At 44.7% G+C, this 18,973-nt stretch overlaps 1 protein-coding gene across 1 annotated transcript in view; it reads right to left on the reverse strand.

The window, feature by feature from the left end:
* The window catches only part of AKAP6 (A-kinase anchoring protein 6), a 214,324-nt gene that overhangs the window by 158,075 nt on the left and 37,276 nt on the right, over nucleotides 1-18,973 (reverse strand). The window contains exons 3-5 of the mRNA XM_035109758.2: nucleotides 17,490-17,741; nucleotides 9,905-11,719; nucleotides 3,224-3,346 (exon numbers count right to left, since the gene is read on the reverse strand). Of these exons, the coding sequence (XP_034965649.2) occupies nucleotides 3,224-3,346; nucleotides 9,905-11,719; nucleotides 17,490-17,741 (2,190 nt within the window). The remainder of the gene's footprint in view (nucleotides 1-3,223; nucleotides 3,347-9,904; nucleotides 11,720-17,489; nucleotides 17,742-18,973) is intronic.

An 18,973-nucleotide genomic window follows, 5' to 3' on the forward strand; every position in this document is an offset into this window, starting at 1 on the left:
CTTTAAAACTTGTGATTTGCCCAAACCTGTGTTCTGAAGTGCTCCAGCCCTGGGAGGGCAGAACAACATGATCCACCCCGCCCACTTAACATAGATCAGTTCTACCATGCATACATGTAATAACACATGAACCCATTCTACAATAATTATTAAAACAAAACATTTTAGCAGACTTCCCTTGAGGGTTTTTCTTTTGTTAGCATTATCCAAAGCAGCTTCTGCCTACGACAATATACTTTACACAGTCTGAAGGTGAAATGAAATCCTTCTTTTAGAAATGTGTTTGGAAAAGTTGTTTCAGATCTCCAAATAAATAAATGCGTATGGAATCATTTTAAAAATGCAAATAAATATTTTTTGAAACAGAAATGGGAAAATTCTTTTGCATTGGCAAAAGAGCAACAAAAATAGGACAAAAACAGGAGTGGGGAACTTTTGACCCTCTATCTGTTGCTGCGCTACATTCTTGACCATTGGCCATGCTGGCTGGGAATGATGGGAGACAGAGTACAATAATATCTGGAGAGTCACAGGTTACTCACAACAGAGGTATAAGTTGTAGTTTGAATCCAAGAAGGCGGAAGGCTTAAACTCAGGCCTTGGCAAAGCACTGGAAACAGAACTGAATTGTGCAAAAAGTAATTATTTGTAAGTTGTGACAGTGTATAAACTCACAGTGTTTGTGGATATAGTCCTCTTTTGTTCTTTAAAGATATTTAGCCTGCACACATTGGGTTTGAAGCACACACAACACACACACACACACACACACACACATTTCCATTCTGTGAGCACTGATATGTTCCTCCTCGGCACATCCCCAGTTTGATGCTCAACAGTGTGAAGAGGGCATTTGCACATCTTTTTGCTCAAAGAAGGAAGTCCTAACACATGGATAGGCAAACTAAGGCCCGGGGGCCAGATTCGGCCCAATCACCTTCTAAATCTGGCCCGCAAACGGTCCGGGAATCAGTGTGTTTTTACGTGAGTAGAATGTGTCATTTTATTTAAAATTCATTTCTGGGTTATTTATGGGGCATAGGAATTTGTTCATTCCCCCCTCCAATGACCTCCACAAGGTCTGAGGGACAGTGGACCGGCCCCCTGCTGGAAAGGTTTGCTGACTCCTGGGACCTAACAGGTGCACACACACGGGAGCCTTTTCCACAGCAAGGCAGCTTGAGACTTAAACCCAGGGCTTGCTGTCAGAAGCTGCCTGAGGTGTGTCGTGGGACAGATGATTAGGGGGCAGCTAAGCTGCCATTTCCCACTCCTTTAGTTAGTGCCAAATGCAAATACGATATCCAGATCATTTTGTCACTGCCCTTAATGGGAACTTAATTTCTTAGACTTCTGTTTAAACACAGATTAGCGTTTCTGCCAGGCCAAGAGCAAATGCAAAGTTGACATTCTAATTAATAAAATATAGATCACAAAGCAATGACTAGTTCTGTCTTCCAATAAAGCAATGCCCCTTCATTAACGTACAGTGCAATCCTATGTATGTGTGATCAAGAAGTAAGTTTCAGAAGGCTAGGTGACAGAAACTTAGTGTGTGCATGTAATTTGGGAATATATAAACCTGCACACCATTCAAAGTGAAATTGCAGGTCCCCTCCCCATTATATGAATCCCTTGATTAAACATGCAGGTGACACTTCAACAACTAGCTTTGATCTTTTTTTGGACGGCATTCCTCAACATTAAACTCGGTTCCAAAGGTCCAGCAGAATGAAGAAAGTCTCTGCAGACTATAATGCACATATGGATGTGAGCTGGCCACATAAACAGAGGTGGGTTGGCCACTGTTTGTGATGCACAAGGCTGTGTGCACCTTGCTTCAGGTAGAGCTTGGAGATTTTGATTGCACTACAAGCCTCCTTTGCCTGCTACAACCTTGACAATTACTCTACCGGTGCAAAACAGTGCTGTGATTTTCAATGTACATTAATGCATCGTCCAATCACCAACTTTAGCTCAATGACATTCAGAATGATCCCACTATGATGTTCCAGAGTATTGACAAATCGGGTCCTCCCTAACAAGAGGGCATGTGTTGCAGTGGGACCTGGCAACCAGACCCTGTGTTGTGGGTGGGAACGTTTCCGTAGCCACAACACCCTATTGGTGGTCCCTCGATCTGGGGAGCAATTGGGCAAGGGATGCCAGTCAACGCGATCAAGGGACCTCTACTTAAGCCGATGCACATGTCCCTGAGCTTCCTCTTTGGGGCTCTGTGCATCAGAACACCCGTCCATCTCTCCCTATATTTAGGGCTCTCGCTTGACCTTGCTATGCTGTCGTGTGTCGCCTGTCGTTGGGACAGGGGCACAGCAGGAATTTCCCCCACTCGGCTGATTGGCTGGTGCCACTTGGGTTTCGCCTGCCACGTAGCAAATCGTCACAACTTGTAAGGTTGCGGATAGGCTCTGGTTCAGGTGGATAGGGGTGGCAGGATGCCTAGCCATCCCTATGCGTTGGGTATTCCTCTAAAAGGAATCCACGGACTCATGGTTGGCCTTCCCTTTGAGGCGTTGTGCCCTGAGCCTGAGTCTAGGGGACATCTGGGTGGAGGCCTAGCAGACCCCCCTGCTTGCCACTGTCCCAGGTGTTCACCCATGGCTGAATTATGGTTGCTGCCCAGAGTCAGCGCTGCCTACAGTGCGGCATGGAGCTAGTTGAAGCAGAGCCTATGCAACCACTCACTTGATTTTAATCAATAAAGTTGTGGCCTAAATTCTGCCAAAAACCAAACCAAAAATTTGAGTCTTGTCTGAATTTATTTCAGGGGGTGGTAAAAAGTCTCCACAGGCAACTGAGGAATTATTTAACCCAGGAGGAATAAGACCAGCACAGAGAAAGCTCTCACCCCAGTCTCCTAGATCCTGAATTCCTTGAATTGTTTCTTTTCCTGTATGTTGCGGTGTGCTTGCTGACTGAAGCACTGTTAGTGGGTGGTTCCCTAGACTGAAAGGGTGGGGTTCAACCTGTTCTGGAAGGAGCTGAACTCCTACATGGGAGCAGGTGGGCAGCTTGGGGGGCAGAAAGCTAATTGTTGCTCATCAAATGTTGGGCTGTTACTCATTCTTTTTACGTTGTTGTGGTTTTACAGACATTATGTATTTTAACAAAATATGTACACTTTGGCTAAAGGAAGGCCTGGGGAATAAGCTAAATAAAGGGGGGGGGTCATTGTCAGCTTCAATCAATAATCTTGTCTTACCAAGTGTGTTTCCAGGTAGAGCTTAAGGCTGTCTGTCTCTGCTTTAGGAGGAGTCCAGTTCTCTGTCGTTTCCATGGCTTCATTCAACCAGTGGATGAATTCGTCTAGCTTGCTTACAAATCCCTTCCACAAAAAGAAAGGGGGGGGAGAGACAATGACAAGAATGTTAGTAAAATAATGCAAAATAACAATCAGGTAAAAACAATAATTTTATGTCTTTATTTTAATTAAGGGAACATGGCACTGCTCTGAATGTGGCAACTAGCTACACTAAAAGAATGTGGCAGTTCTTGCTTATGAAGATGGGAGAAGGTTGGGCAATGCATAGCATCTGCCGGCCTGGTTTGCACATCAACACTAAGTAAAATCGTGGCATAGTACAAACACACAAAAATAAGAAACTGAAAATCTGACACTGGCAGATCTGTCCATCTCTCAGTCAAGAACTGCCTTCTCCCAGATGCTGGATTCCAGCCCCCATCTTCCCCAGCCAGCATGACCAATAGAGAGCTGGCAGGCCACAGGATCCCCATCCCTTATCCAGGGTTCCCTTATCCTCTTTTGAGTTTTCTTCCTGCTGGTACAACTGGTTTTTAGCTTTGCTGTAGTTTTTCCATTCTTCTGGGTTTGTGTGTGTGTGTGAGAGAGAGATTTTATAGAATACTTTTGTATTTGCTTTTAAATATGTGGCAAGTTGCTTTAGAGGTTCCTCTAGCTCAGGCACCCCCAAACGGCAGCCCTCCAGATGTTTTGGCCTACAACTCCCATGATCCCTAGCTAACAGGACCAGTGGTCAGGGATGATGGGAACTGTAGTCCAAAACACCTGGAGGGCCGAAGTTTGGGGATGCCTGCTCTAGCTGAAGGATAATAAATAAATTAGCAAAAACAAATAAAGATATTGTAAAAGCTTCAGTGGAAGAACAAAGGGAAAGTTTTTGCAGAGGTCCTTGTTGCTGAACTTCCCAAGGTAAGTGTTGTGTTTGTAAAAGATTTAAGACAATTGCCCTGATTCAGACTTGCATGGGTGTAGCCAATATCAATCAATCAGTCAAAACCTTTATTGGCATAATGTGTAGCCAACATCACCGTACATGCACAGCCTTATAAAATAAGCAGCAGCTGAAACACAGGGAACCATCTTATGCTGAGTCAGACCATTGAACCAGGTTCCTCAGTCTACACCAGGCATCCCCAAACTACAGCCCTCCAGATGTTTTGGCCTACAACTCCCATGATCCCTAGCTAACAGGATCAGTGGTCAGGGATGATGGGAATTGTAGTCCAAAACATCTGGAGGGACGAAGGTTGGGGATGCCTGGTCTACACCACAAGGAGGAAACCTATGGCCCTCAAAGGTATTGGCCTACATTTCCCATCAGCCACAGCCATGAGTATGCCCAATGGTCAGGAATGGTGGGGAGTTGTGGTCCAACAAACTCTGCAGGGCCAGAGGTTTCCCACCCCTGATGTATACTGACTGGCATCAGCTCTCCATGTCTTGAGACAATAGTGCCCACCCCTCTCCCAGTCCTTCCGGAAGAAGCTAGGGATTGCACTTGGATTCTCTGTGTGCAACAACAACAACAACAATTTATTATTTATACCCCGTCCATCTGGCTGGGTTTCCCCAGCCACTCTGGGCGGCTTCCAACAGAAAAATAAAATGAAACAATCAATTAAACATTAAAAGCATCCCTAAGCAGGGCGTCCTTCAGATGTCTTCTAAAAATCCGGTAGCTGTTTTTCTCTTTGACATCTGATGGGAGGGTGTTCCACAGGGTGGGCGCCACTACCGAGAAGGCCCTCTGCATGGTTCCCTGCAACTTGGCTTCTCGCAACAAGGGAACTGCCAGAAGGCCCTTGATACTGGACCTCAGTGTCCGGGCAGAACGATGGGGGTGGAGACGCTCCTTCAGGTATACTGGACCGAGGCCATGCTCTGTCACTGAACTACGGCAATGCTGCCCCCACTAACACTTTAGATGGGAAACTGAAAGAGGGGACAGACAGATTGAACTGAGCCCCTTCTTCCCCTTCCAGATAATTTGTCAGTGCAACGGTCACTTCTTTTGCCATGCTACACACATGTGGTCCCAGCTTGGCAGAATCACACAAAATGCAGCAGCTGTTTTGTGTCTATGGCTCTCGATGTGTGAGCCAAGAGCTGCTTCTCATCGGTGCATATGATTTCTAGATAGATCAGGGCCACGTGTTGAGAAGGAAGCACGGTCACAATCTAGGAATGTGAAAACTCTGTGTCTATTGGAATATCCTGCAAAGTTATTCCTAACAAGAGCAGTAAAAAGGATAGTTATGTTCAGCATATAAATATTTTATACCACATGATCTTATTTAAAAGCATCCTAACACCAGCAATTTATATCTCATTTTCTTGCATATGTATAGCCACAAAATGACATAACGAAAAACAGTGGTAGAGAATATTTAACCTGTGATATTGAGAAAGGGATCTACATATACACTAATATGGCATAAAGAGGTGATAAGCGGAACTCAGCTGTAATTGTTCCCCTTGCAATGACACTTTACAAAGCAGGCGTGCTTCTGGTAAACAACAGTCAAGGATAAGATAAAATCTAGAAGTAGTGGCATAAGAAGAGGTGGCTATAGCCCTGTTACCAGAAAAAGGCCCTTTTCTGGTGCAAAGCACGAATCACTATAATCCCACTATGTTTCAGATGGTGTCTGTAAAATTTTATGGAGACTGTTCAAAAGAAAACAACTGTAGAGATTGAAAATTATTTAGAATACTAAAAGCCTGACACTGAAAATTACTGTCGGAATATAGATAACACTGTCCAGTTCCTAAATCTCATTATTCAAGCAGACAGCACCACCTGGAGGCAGAAGTGCAGTATGCCAGGTATTGCCAGCAGTTATTTCAGACAAAGGTGTTTCAACACAAGATATAGCATTCTTCTAGTGATCTTCTAGTGCCAACATGGATGGCCTTTCGGCACTTATTACAAACATACCTATGCTCTCAGGCTCCTGCAGGTACTTAATTTTCAACAGGCTGGTTATTGACTTTAACCCTGCTCTGGGCTTTCAGCTACATTTCATTTATTGTAATTTTGATGTCAATGTTTGTACTTCTAAAATTGCTGTTCACCACTTGATGTGAAAGGTGTTGCAGGAATGCCTTAATAAACAAAACAGAACCCCACCTCCCCACCATCAGTCTAACTTTCGCTTGTTCTGGGCCCAGGTATGGTCAGAGTCAACAGCTGATGCAGACTACATCAGAAATACGTGACCTCGGCAAACACAGTAAATTTGGAGCAACCGCTCTTATTGGTTTCAAAATAGGTATCCCACCTCTGCTCATGCTTGGACTGACAATAATCATAATTTAAGGGGCTAGCATTGTTGGATGCTAGTATCCGTCTGTCTTGGGAGACAATGCAACAGTGCACCTTCGGGGGTGAATTGCACTATTTATTTCCAGGTATATCCTAATAATGGCTTCTCTACCCAATAGGGCTAGGTTATGGCTGGGATAGCTCAAACTCGGTAGAGCATGAGACTTTTAATCTGCATTGCAGGGAACTGGGATTAGATGCCTCTCGTAGTCCCTTCCTACTCTACCATTCTTCAATTCTATGATCCAATTGTAACTAAAATCTATTTCTTTGATATTCCCACTCTATGTGATCAGTGGGTATGAGTCTGTTGCCTCTCCCTATCCCCATTACCATCCTTACAGCCCTACATGGGTTGGTTGCTGCAGTGGAGAGCTTTTTCTAGTCCAGTAAGTTCGCCTATGATTTGGAACCCTAGAAAACCAGAGTTCTAAATCATGCAGGGAGCATATCGGAGTATAGCAGGCTCTTTGATGTAGAGGTTCAGCCCCACAAGATGCGTGTGGTGGGACTGATTCAATGGCTTCACTCCTATTTGCCTTTGCCCTCTGCCGGATGGTAAACAAGGAGTGGGAAACAGCTGAAATAACCACATACCCTTCCCCTTATTTACCCTGTCTCACTTCTCTTCCTGCCTCTGCTCTCTGCATTGCCTCTAGTTCTAGACTGTAAGCTCTACGATTCTATGATTCTGTGATTCTCCAATGGTGTGCTGGATGGGGCTGATGGAAGTTATAGTCCAAAACATCTGGAGGGCATCAGGTTGGCAAAGGCAGTGGTAGCCAGTGTTACATATTACAGTGGGTGAGAAGGTATCATAGAACTGTAGAGTTGGAAGGGACCATGGGGGTATGTATGTATGTAATGTATGTAATTTATTTGATTTATATACCGCTCTATACCCGCAGGTCTCAGGGTGGTTCACAATCTAATCCAGGCACCTCCAAACTTCGGCCCTCCAGATGTTTTGGACTACAATTCTCATCTTCCCTGACCACTGGTCCTGCTAGCTAGGGATCATGCGAGTTGTAGGCCAAAACATCTGGAGGGCCGCAGTTTGGGGGTGCCTGATCTAATCCAACCCCCTGAAATGCAGGAGGCTCGAACCCAAGATTAAGAGTGTCATGTTTTACCAACTGAGCAATCCCTCATACCCCTTTGAAAATTACCAGAAACAAGCAGCTCTAGAATAGATAAAAATGTATACCAGCTCTGAGAAGGCTGCTCTGTGTGCGGTATCTACCATTTTTCACTCTGACTGCACATTCCAAATTTACTTCCATCCCGTCCCAAAGCATGTTTATGTTGGACTAGATCTGAGCAATGTTTTATGGTATTTGAATGGGATGCTGTGCTGAGGAATATGACATAGGAACTACCCTGTGATACTAAATGATTTGCTAGCTTTTTGTTGGTTATTCCTTCCAATAATAATAATAATAATAAATACCTGAAAAGGCTTGCTTGAGACTTGATTCTGGGAAGATACATCAGAGGGTGCTCAGATTCATATTATTCTCGGGAACAACTAGCTGCTGAAGCCAATAAGCAATGAACATGCATGCCTGGACTGACCCTTAGATTCTAACCAAAGAGGCCGTTAAGAGGAGACTGTTCTGATAACAGCTTTCTGTCTTGAATTCCTTCATGTTTTGGTGTGTGTTAGGGTTGAGCCAAAAACAGGAAGCCTTTTTTCAAAGTGAAAAAACCTCCCTTTCAGTGGCTCATCAACTGCCTCTTCAAAAGGAGGCAATTGTGTTCTGTCTATAGTTATGTGACCATACCGACTCACAGGAATGCTCAGCCATTAAGTTCAACAGATTTTTTCCGAGCTAGTTATTATCTTTCAATTTAATCCACCCCACGTGATAGCTGTGAGGCTAAAAAAGTGGTGAGGAAGAAATGGAATCACGGTTTTCAATCTGATAAATTAAAAACAATCAAATAGCCTGGAACTATGAAGCCAGCTACAACCAACAAAACCACAATTGGAATTTGGTATGGATACCGTTTGGGCAGTTATGGCTGGGAAATGAATGAATGAATGAATGAAGAAGTTTAAACTGTTTTCGAAATCTAACTGTATTTCCTGAGTTCACATGTGGCGTTCTTCCTGTTTTTCCTCAAAGGTGTTTCATTGCTTCAATCAGGATGCTCTCATGCTGATTGAAATTAGTCCCACTGCACTCAACTGAGCTATTTGGATCTGATTTAAAAACAACAACAAAAAACCAACAACAGAACAAATCTGTGAAAGAGATGCAGTAGCACCAGTTGGCCTCAAGAGGGTGCCAAGTAGCCATGTCTGAGAAGGATATTAAATGCAGTAGCAGCAGATGCAACAAAGTAGAAAACAATCTCCCCTACGTTTTGCTACATCAACTCCCAAGCATCACTATGGAAAAGCATTAGAAAAATGTGAGATGGGGATGGCCTACAATGTATAGTATTTGTGGATCAGCTTTAAATATCTCAATATGCAGCTATTACTCTTGGAGATAACAGAAGCAGAAGGCTACTCGTGTTTGCTTATTCGTCCTATGTCTGGAATGGAAATCAAGCCAGTGAATGCTATTGGTATTTCCTGTGTTGCAGCTTTTCGCCCACTAATGATACAGAATTGATTACACTTCCCCCTCCATTTGCATTGTGTGTCCTTTGCACTGAAACAAATGGGGTGGAATTATGTAAGGACAACAGCATTTGCATAGTTAATTACATAAGTTATGTAATTTCACCACAGCGGACAGGAAGAGGAATAAAGCAGTTTTTGGCAGAAGACAAACTGCAGCGGAACAGAAGCAGCGCTGCATGCAACAAAAACAAAGCAGAATGGAAAACGGCACCTTCTTACATCCCTAATCACACCAGAGATTGTTCATTGCGCTGTACCGTTTACAAACACTTTATTCTTTCATGGCAGGGATGAATGGATCAGTTTACTTCCAGTTCCTGTCAATTTCATGTGTGTTCCTTCACAAAACTGTTCTGCCCTGTATAAAGGTGTGTGTGTGTGTGTGTATGTGTGTGTGTATTTGCATGAAAATTTGTGAATGCACTTGAACTAATATATTTTGATGTATATTCTCTGGGATGTATATCATTGGATATATATTGTTGTTAGCTGCTTTGGGCATCTCCATTTTGAAATGGTATAAAAAGGAGGCAAAATGCATTTATAACTTCTTGACACTCTTGGTACTTGCCCACCCACCCCTCACCAACCTTTTTTTCCAGCTGCAGGGAAAATATAAATGAAGCAGTATAGAGGTAAACACTGTTAATTTCTTCCTTACCTCCATTTTTTCCCATATAATTTCATAATTATCCTGATCTTGTATATCCTGCATCAGCTGTTGAATTAAAGCCGATTTATTTGTGGCAGACAAGTCATTCTTATCGGCGGGCTGAGTGACTGGTGGCTTTCGCGGCCTCTCTTCCAGGAATTTTTTGATGCTTGGTGAAGATGTGCAAAGCTCTTCATCAGACAGAATGTCACTAAGAGGCCCCGATTCAATGCTGTCCCCTATGGAGGATATTATGTCACTCGAAGAGCTGGGTGAAACTCTGCCCAACCTTTTGTGCTTCTTTTTGATCTGATAGGTCGGGTAAAGCTCAGAGTCCGAGTTCATTTCAGAGAGCTCCCAGTCGTCGATGTTTTGAATGGTCTCTGCTTGAGGTTTCTGAGGAAGCAGTTTTGTCAAATTTTCTAATTTCAAAGCTAACACTTCAGTTTGTTTGAGGTGTGAGGGAAGTGCTAAGTATTCATCGGAACCATACCAGGCACCAGCAACTTTGCTGTCCGTAGTGATGTAACTCGGTGAAGATGAATGGGCCTTTTTGCCCTGACTTCTTGGAAGAACGGGAGACGAGGACACTGCAGAATCTGAACCAGCTGAAGAGCCACTTACTTGGCTACGACCAGGTGAAGCAGAGTGATCTCTTTCACTGCAATACTGGCCATTCAGTTCTTGCCGTTTACAAGGATCAGAAGACGCAGAGGTCGAATCACTTTCAGTTCCTTCTATGGACTGCAAGCTACCAAAGGGAATTCCATTTTGCAATGCAGTGAGGCCTCTTTTAGCCAAATGATTCGGCGATGCAGCATTTGACCCAATCCTCGATATCCTGCAGGATGCCACCTCCTCGGGAATGTCGTGCGACTTTTTGCATCTCAACTTCTCCCTTCTAGTGTTGTCACTGGGCTTCCCCAGGCCGATGGAATTTTCCTTCAGGTGGTTCTGAATTGTGTACTTGAGATTCTGATCACTTATGTTGTGCAAGCAATCACACGACTGGCTGATGGAAGAGGGGCAGTTTTTGTATGCCGCTTGTAAAGCCAGGCAAAGCTTGGATCTGTCTGGTGGATCCAACAGCGAGGGTGTGCTCCTGCTCATTTCAGTCTTAAACATCAGGGAGATCTGGTTTTTTATATCATTGATCACCATATCTGTCCTAAATATGTCTTCCTTTAGAAACAAACCACGTTTGGGCACAGTGGGTTGTGTAGGAGAATCCTCGTTGTAGTCAAAGCAGTCTCTAATTGATCTCTTGGGAGTGGAGTTTTCGCTATGAGGATGCTGTTGGCTTTTTGCACCGTCGGAGGGTAATGGATCGAGCTCCTGTTTTACTAATTCACAGACAGTCTCGCCATCAAGTGAGTTCGCAGAATCCTCTGGGCCCGATACTTTACAAACAGGCAAGTTCCCAGAAATATGAGAGAGTGAAAGTTCAGGGGACAGAGTCGATGATGGTTTGTAACTTTGGCCTTCCTCCTGGTGGTCTGTTGACATGGGTAAATGGATTTCTTTTGCATTAATGGTTTCATTGCATTTGGAAGCAATCGAATCACTTGCTACTGCCAGTAATCCAACACTTCTGATAAGCTCTGGGAAATCTTTTTCCATTTCACTGCAGCTCCAAGACTCAAATGGTTTTACTTTAGCCTGACCGGAGGTCATGTCACCAAGCGCACCGAGAAAGTCTTCGCTGGGGCTGTAGTCAGATAGTTCAAATGCAGTAATTCCACAATCCAGAGACAAGTAATTCTGAGAACATTTGATAGTTAGCTGTCCTGAGTCATCCACTTCTGTTAAAGAGTCAAGGCGGTCCTGTGACAAAACAGAAATAGGAAAGCTTTTAGCGTGTGTGAGCGCTATATGCATGCATGTGTGTGTGTAAATATAGCATCAATCCTATGAGTTTAGCACTGATCCCATGAATCACACATCTTCCCACAAAGCATGAAAAAATACAGACTCTGGGGCAGTTTCCTTCTGTAATCTTTAGAAATAGAACATTACTGAATGTTAACAGAAAGCAACCTTGTCACATTGCTGTGAAATGGGATTAGACTTGTAGCAGAAATTCAACTTTTTCACTTTAGTTTCTGGCTTTCATTTTTTAAAATGTAAATTTACTAGACATCAAGATTCAGGTCTACTTCACAGGATATGGACATCAATGTTACATCAGGAAAACAGTACCTACATAATTATTATTACTAGTAGTCATAAACTGATCTATACACTACTAAGATGGTTTCTGAGGAGAATATTATCAGCTGATCACACAAGCCATTCAGGGTCTACCTATGTCAGCTGGGTCTCAGAACCAGCTCCTCATTCTGAGCAACTCATCTAAGGGAGCAACTGAGACTCCTGGCAGCTTGCCTCACTCGTCCTCACTTGCTGTATTCTTCCAACTTAACCTTTGGCACAGCTCTGCCTGCACAGTGATGAACTTGGCTGCTATGGTGCCCTATGAGGCGAAAATTTGGCACCCCCACCAGCCCTCGCACTGCCTTCCCAAAGGTGGCCAAGGACTCACCTGGCTTTGGGAAGGAGTCACAAGGGCTCTAGCAGGGTCCTAGACCACTTCTACCACCTTCCCAAAGCTGGGGAAGTGCTAACCAGGCTTTGGGAAGGAGATGGGAGGACTCTAAGACACTGCCAGAGCCCTCATGCCTCCTTCCCAAAGCCCATCACCTTGCTCACTGAGCTTTGAGAAGGCACCCCCTCATCTCAGTGCCCAGTGTATGTACACCACTCACAAAGCCTTAAATCCACCCCTGGCTTGTGGCTTCTTGGATCTAATTTATATTTCCCAGAATTTGAATGATCTTGGTCTGACCATATCTCTGCTTCTGCCCTTTGGGCTTCCTTGGATCTTAGCAGTAGTTTTTTTTTTCCTGGGGGTACGCATATGCCTAAACAATTTGTGAATCTAAGTTTGTCCTTATTGAGGGGCAGTATTGAGGTGGCGCTGTGGGCTAAACCTCTGAGCCTAGGGCTTGCTGATCAGAAGGTCGGCGGTTCGAATCCCTGTGACGGGGTGAGCTCCCGTTGCTTGGTCCCAGCTCCTGCCAACCTAGCAGTTTGAAAGCACATCAAAATGCAAGTAGATAAATAGGAGCCGCTATAGCGGGAAGGTAAACGGCGCTTCCATGTGCTGCTCTGGTTTGCCAGAAGTGGCTTTGTCATGCTGGCCACATGACCTGGAAGCTGTACGCCGGCTCCCTCGGCCAATAATGCGAGATGAGCGCGCAACCCCAGAGTCGGCCACGACTGGACCTAATGGTCAGGGGTCCCTTTACCTTTACCTTTATTTCAATATGAGTAGGAAAATGAGAGTACCCCTAAACATTTCTTTTTAGAAAAACAGCACTAGATCTTAGAACCTAACACCTGGAACACACATAACAAGATTGCTGTCTGAGGCCTGGGATCAGGGCATGGAAAAAAAAGAGACAGTAGGTAGATAAGAAGCCAGCTGCTCCCATGTCAGAGCCAAAGAACATGTTATGCTTTTCCTCCAATGTACCATTTCATTGTGTGTGGGGATCCCAGATATTACATTGTGACTCCATGCCACATCATTCCAGATCACTGGCAATGTGAAGGAGAGACAGTGAGATTTGTGGGACGAGATTTGTGGCGAGGAGATAGATCAGACGCCATTCGCATGACCAGGAGGGGGCTCACCTGGCAGGAAACAGCCCCAGCAATAACGTCCCATCAAAGGAATCATTGCCTCTTATCAGGAAGAAGAGGGGCGTGGCAGCAGTAAGGTCAGGGTGCTGCAGGCACACCAGCAGAGCTGATAGGATGCTCTTCCCAGTGACCTCACACAGTCCTGTCCTTGTTGCTGCCTTGTTCCTACCTCTCCTAAAAAGCAACGGTGGCAGCCCTGTGGCTTTAGTGTGGGATCTGACCCCCACCCACCCACTGGCAAACCATTCCCACACTCAGCTAACATAATGCATTTTCTGTCCCTAAGTGCATAGCTAATAAAAAATCTCCCACAACAGGTCTTCTTATGGCCAAAGGGAGCAATTCAATCAGGTATGTGAACGGCTTGTCTGAAGCCCAAGCTGGGAGTCCTGTTAGAAAAGAATTATAAATTCAAACAGCATAAGTCCGGCATACTGGGGGGACTGTGCCAGCTTAGCCCTCTGAGGTCTGGGCAAGTGTACCCAGCTCTCCCCCCCCCCACCGCTGCATGGGCCTGCATTCAACTAGGGGCTGCAGCAGCTGTAGCACTACAGCATGTGGATTCATGGAAGACAAAAGCCTTCGTGAGCTTTGCTGCCCTTGGGCTAGGCCCAGAATCTTCACAAATGGCTTTTGCAAAGAATGCAATGACTTAGGAAAAAAATGAATATTTGTCTCTGCCAGATCTTGCTCATATCTGGAAAGTAGGTGTGTGGGTTTAGGGGCATACTTGGCACAGAAGATCAATTTTTATCCCTCTCGGAAGGTTCAGCTTTGCCAATACTGGCTTAGAGATGCTCCCTGGCAAACTGTTTTTAAGATCTGAAGAAGCAGTGGGCAAAAGGCAGGTGTAGACAGGAAACGGAGGTGGGAGAGGAAAGGAGTGGGTTCTGCCTGTCTGCTGGTCTCAATTTCAGAGCCACCCACTCTCTTCAGATCACCTTCAGTGAGAAGCCATTGTTATTTTTAGCATATTTACAAAGCCTCTGCAAGGAAACCGGTTTAAAAACTGGTAGCTTATAGCAGCAGCAACTAAATCCATTCTGGTAAATTAAAAAAAAATGTCAAGGGTCATAACTAGCTATGCCATGGATAAACTTATTGTACAAAGGGCTTCTGCGAAGCATAGAAGAACAAAGAGTGTGTGAAAACAACTTGGACTTTTAACTTTGTGCAAGTATTGTGCTCACAGTTTCTGTGGAATAGAACCAGGTTCTTGTTTATTCTCGAGTCAATGGACTATACAGTGGCAAATCTGAAGATGAGTCTCAGCTCGCCAAACTTTTGCCTGGAGACAGGATTTAAATTTTGGGAACTGAACAAGATACATCTTTGATGTTGTCTTAGGAGTTGATCCTGTAAAACCACAGCATCCTTCTAGTTCTGCTCCATGCCAGGGAAAATCCAAATCTCTGATTGCAGCCTTAGGCAACAGCAATTGGCCCTGCCCACATTCTGCCACTGCAGCAAGGCATTCAGTTAGGTGGGATCAAGCAGGGAAAGTGCATCTTTTTAGAATTCCCTGATTAAGAGCTCAGAAAGGGCAGTAGATTGGGGGAAAGGGCCTGTAGCCCTTCAGATGCTTTTGGACTCAAGCCCCCATTGGAAGGGACCCTATGGGTCATCTAGTCCAACCCCTGCAATGCAGGAATATGCAGCTGTCCCATAGGTCCCCTACAACATCTGGAGGGTTCCCTATCCCTGCCTTAGTTGCTACTCAGGTGATTTTTACTAAAGTCTTTTGGTAGTATCTTTGGAGGCAGCACCTTCTGCTTTCTGCACACATCACACCAGCCAGCACCATGCAAGGGTTACAGGAACATAGGAAGCTGCCTACTGGTCCATATAGCTCAGCAATAGTTGCATTGGTTGGCTGTGGCTCCCTAGGATTTCAAAAAGGCGACATTCTCAGTCCTACCTGGAAATCCCAGGGATCGACTCTGGGACCTTCTGCAGGTAAAGCAGATGCACTATCAACCAGCTAATTTAAACATGAAGATTGCCACAAGGAATCCACCAAGAAGCCCTCCTTTAATTCCCATTGGGCACCTTGTGGCCCTTGTCTGCCAGAGCCAGTACAGAATCCAGGGCCGTCTTAAGCGCCCCTGGCGCTGTGGTGCGACGGATCCCTCCAGCGCACCCGCCCCGTTTCCCAGCGCGGTGGGCGGGCGCAGCGCGGTTGCCACAGGCGCTGCAGGGCGGCGGGTGGGCAGGCACATTGCGGTTGCTGTGGGTGCAGCTGCGCGGCAGACCGGCTGGCCAGCGGGCGGGCGCAGCTCGTGGCGCCCCCTGGCGGGCCGGCGCCATGGTGCCCTGCGCCACCCAGCCTGGCCATAGGGCCGGCCCTGACAGAATCAGATGTCCATTATAACATCTAAAATCCTGCTTTACTTGGCCACATTTCCAATGATCTATAGTCTCTGTGTACAACCTACGTCCCCCACAAACTCTTAACAATATTTTTTAAAAGTTATCATGAAAATTCATCAGCATCTTAGCATGTGTGTTTCTCCTAACATGCATACTTTTCTTTGCAATTTTGCCTGACACACACTTCTTTTTTGCAAAGCAATTTTCTCCTAATATAATGAATTTGTTTGTGTTGTTTTCACTAGCATGCATTTATATGCATACTTTATCCAACTTTATGCATTTCTGTACACATCACTGGAAAATGTTGTTGCAAAATTCAGTGAAGGGCACATTTTGAAGGGAGGCAGTGTTTCTGCACTTGTATGGAAACTTGAATTAGGTAGATTGGCCTTTAAGTGCTAATTGGCTTGAGTTTCTCCCCCGTCCTTCATCTCCACACTGCAGTTGCCATGCTCAAACTGGCCCTAAGACAACACAATCCATGAATAGTGGCAAACTATGCATTGTGGTGGTGAAGAGGCAGGAATGGACTGTGCTTGACCCTAAGCACTCCAGGAATTAAGCATATCTGGCGCTGTGGGTTAAACTACAGAGTCTAGGGCTTGCTGATCAGAAGGTTGCCAGTTCGAATCCCTGCGACGGGGTGAGCTCCCGTTGCTCGGTCCCAGCTCCTGCCCACCTAGAAGTTCGAAAGCACGTCAAAGTGCAAGTAGATAAATAGGTACCGCTCCAAGCGGGAAGGTAAACGGTGTTTTCGTGCGCTGCTCTGGTTCACCAGAAGCAGCTTTGTCATGCTGGCCACATGACCTGGAAGCTGTCTGCGGACAAACGCTGGCTCCCTCGGCCTATAGAGTGAGATGAGCGCCGCAACCCCAGAGTCGGACACGACTGGACCTGATGGTCAGGGGCCCCTTTACCTTTTTAGCTATGGAATACTGTGGCACAAAACACACTCATTCCAAATAGATTATACTGATTTAAATGAGACTTACGACACTTTTTTAAAAAAAAGGATTACAAGAGAATTCTGCCAATAATGCATGTACATTTGTGCAATCATGGGCCAAATATTAGCTGTAAATCTAAAAGGCTCTTCCCACAGTGGTGCTAAAGTGAACCAATAACTTTCCACTGGGAAAAAAAATATTATGATGGATGGATTTGGTCTCTTTGTAAGTCATCCACATGCTCTGTGTGTCTTTGCCACGTGGGTTATATAGAGGCTTCTGCCTTTAGCTCTGTATTCATTTGATTTTATCCCTGGCACAGCAGCTTTGAAGCAAACAAGACAGACCTACACTTTATTTTTGCTAGTTCAGTCATTCTGAATGGATGACTACAGCGTTCATTTAAAATTTACTGCATCACACTAAAATTGATTGACAACCCTGGGCAGCAATTAGCTTGAATTGCCTGAACTAAGCACATTTTGCAGTAGTAGCCGAAGTAACTGTATTCATTCAACTGAGCTTGAAACAGGGTTCAAAAAGTAAATTCTTACATTTACTTGCCATACCTCCTTTGTTTCCTCTGAAAAGGCTTGCAGAATATCAGTCTGCCTGGTGTAATTCCCATTGGCATCCTGGAGTCCCTGTAGAATTCTCTCTCGCAGAACCAGGACAGAAACTCGAAGCTGGTGCCAAAGAAGTTGTACTGTATGGATGTCAACAATCACGTTGACAGAGTAAGACAAGAGCTTCAGGGAAAATTCAGTCTCCAGAAGAGCATGGATTTGTTCAACGTGATCGGAGATATCTTCACATATATCCTGTAAGAAAGTAGGGGAAGAATATTAGCCAAAGTTATACAGTAATTTGATTTTACATTTTAAATTACAGGTTTAATTTTCATAATCTAAAGCTTATATATAGCACTCTGTCTCTCTGTCAGGCAGCAGGGGAACCAGGCCCCCACGGCAGGTTGCCAGGAATGGAAAAGACAAGGAAAAGTTCTTACCATCTGCTTTTTATTCAACATTTACAGAGAAAGGCTTCCCCACCATTCCTCCTCTGCCCAGCCCTTGGTTCTCTCGTGCACAGCATTTATGATGCACACATCATCCGAGACCATTTCTGATGCTCCTACAAACTTCCAGAAAGTTATCATCTTTGGCATCATCTTCAAGCATATAATCTGGCTTACTTGATTGAACAATTTGTAGCTATTCGCCCTGTGTACCTGAACTCTGCAGCATATTAGGATCCAGATACAGTAGAGCAGGGAGGGGAAACTTTCCCATCTTGAGGGCCACAATCCTTTCTGGGCAGCCTTCCAGGGGCCACATCCCAGTGGTTGGTGGGGACGGAGGCAAAAAGAACAACAAATGTGAATTTTGCTTTTACGCAGTAGACTAGTTTCTATACACACTGAGTCGCTCCACTCCGTCCAGGAAAACAAGAGGCATCATGAGAATCCAGGGACAAATTTCAGCCCAGGGGAAAGCAGACAAGGAGGGTGCAAAGCAGTACTAGTAAAGGGTGGGGTCATGAGGAAAGGGGTGTGGCTGGGAATGTCACCCTGAAATACATACACAGCTCTAAAGTAATGTCCAGCTGAAGTTTCTGAACTGTATTCAGTGGAATATCTATCCTATAGATAAATAAAATACCTCTCAGGAAAAAGAAGTGTTTTATGTTAATTAACTTGGTTGGAGGGTTATTTGGACATTACTTCAGAGGTGTACGCATGTCTGGGTGGCATTGGAAAGGCTTTGGAAAACCACATACAGTGGTACCTCTACTTACGAATTTAATGCGTTCCGAATGCACATTCGTAAGTAGAAAAAATTTGTAAGTCGAATCCCATTGGAATGCATTGGGAGAAAAAATTCGTAAGTAGAAGCAACCCTATCTTAAAATTCGTAAGTAGAAAAAAAATCCTATCTAAACCGCATCCAAGATGGCAGACGGAGCTCCATTTGTAAGTAGAACATAGCTGCCAAGTTTTCCCTTTTCTCACGAGGAAGCCTATTCAGCATAAGGGAATTTCCCTTAAAAAAAG

Source organism: Zootoca vivipara, chromosome 1, assembly GCF_963506605.1.
Source record: "Zootoca vivipara chromosome 1, rZooViv1.1, whole genome shotgun sequence".
NCBI classification, from domain to species: domain Eukaryota; kingdom Metazoa; phylum Chordata; class Lepidosauria; order Squamata; family Lacertidae; genus Zootoca; species Zootoca vivipara.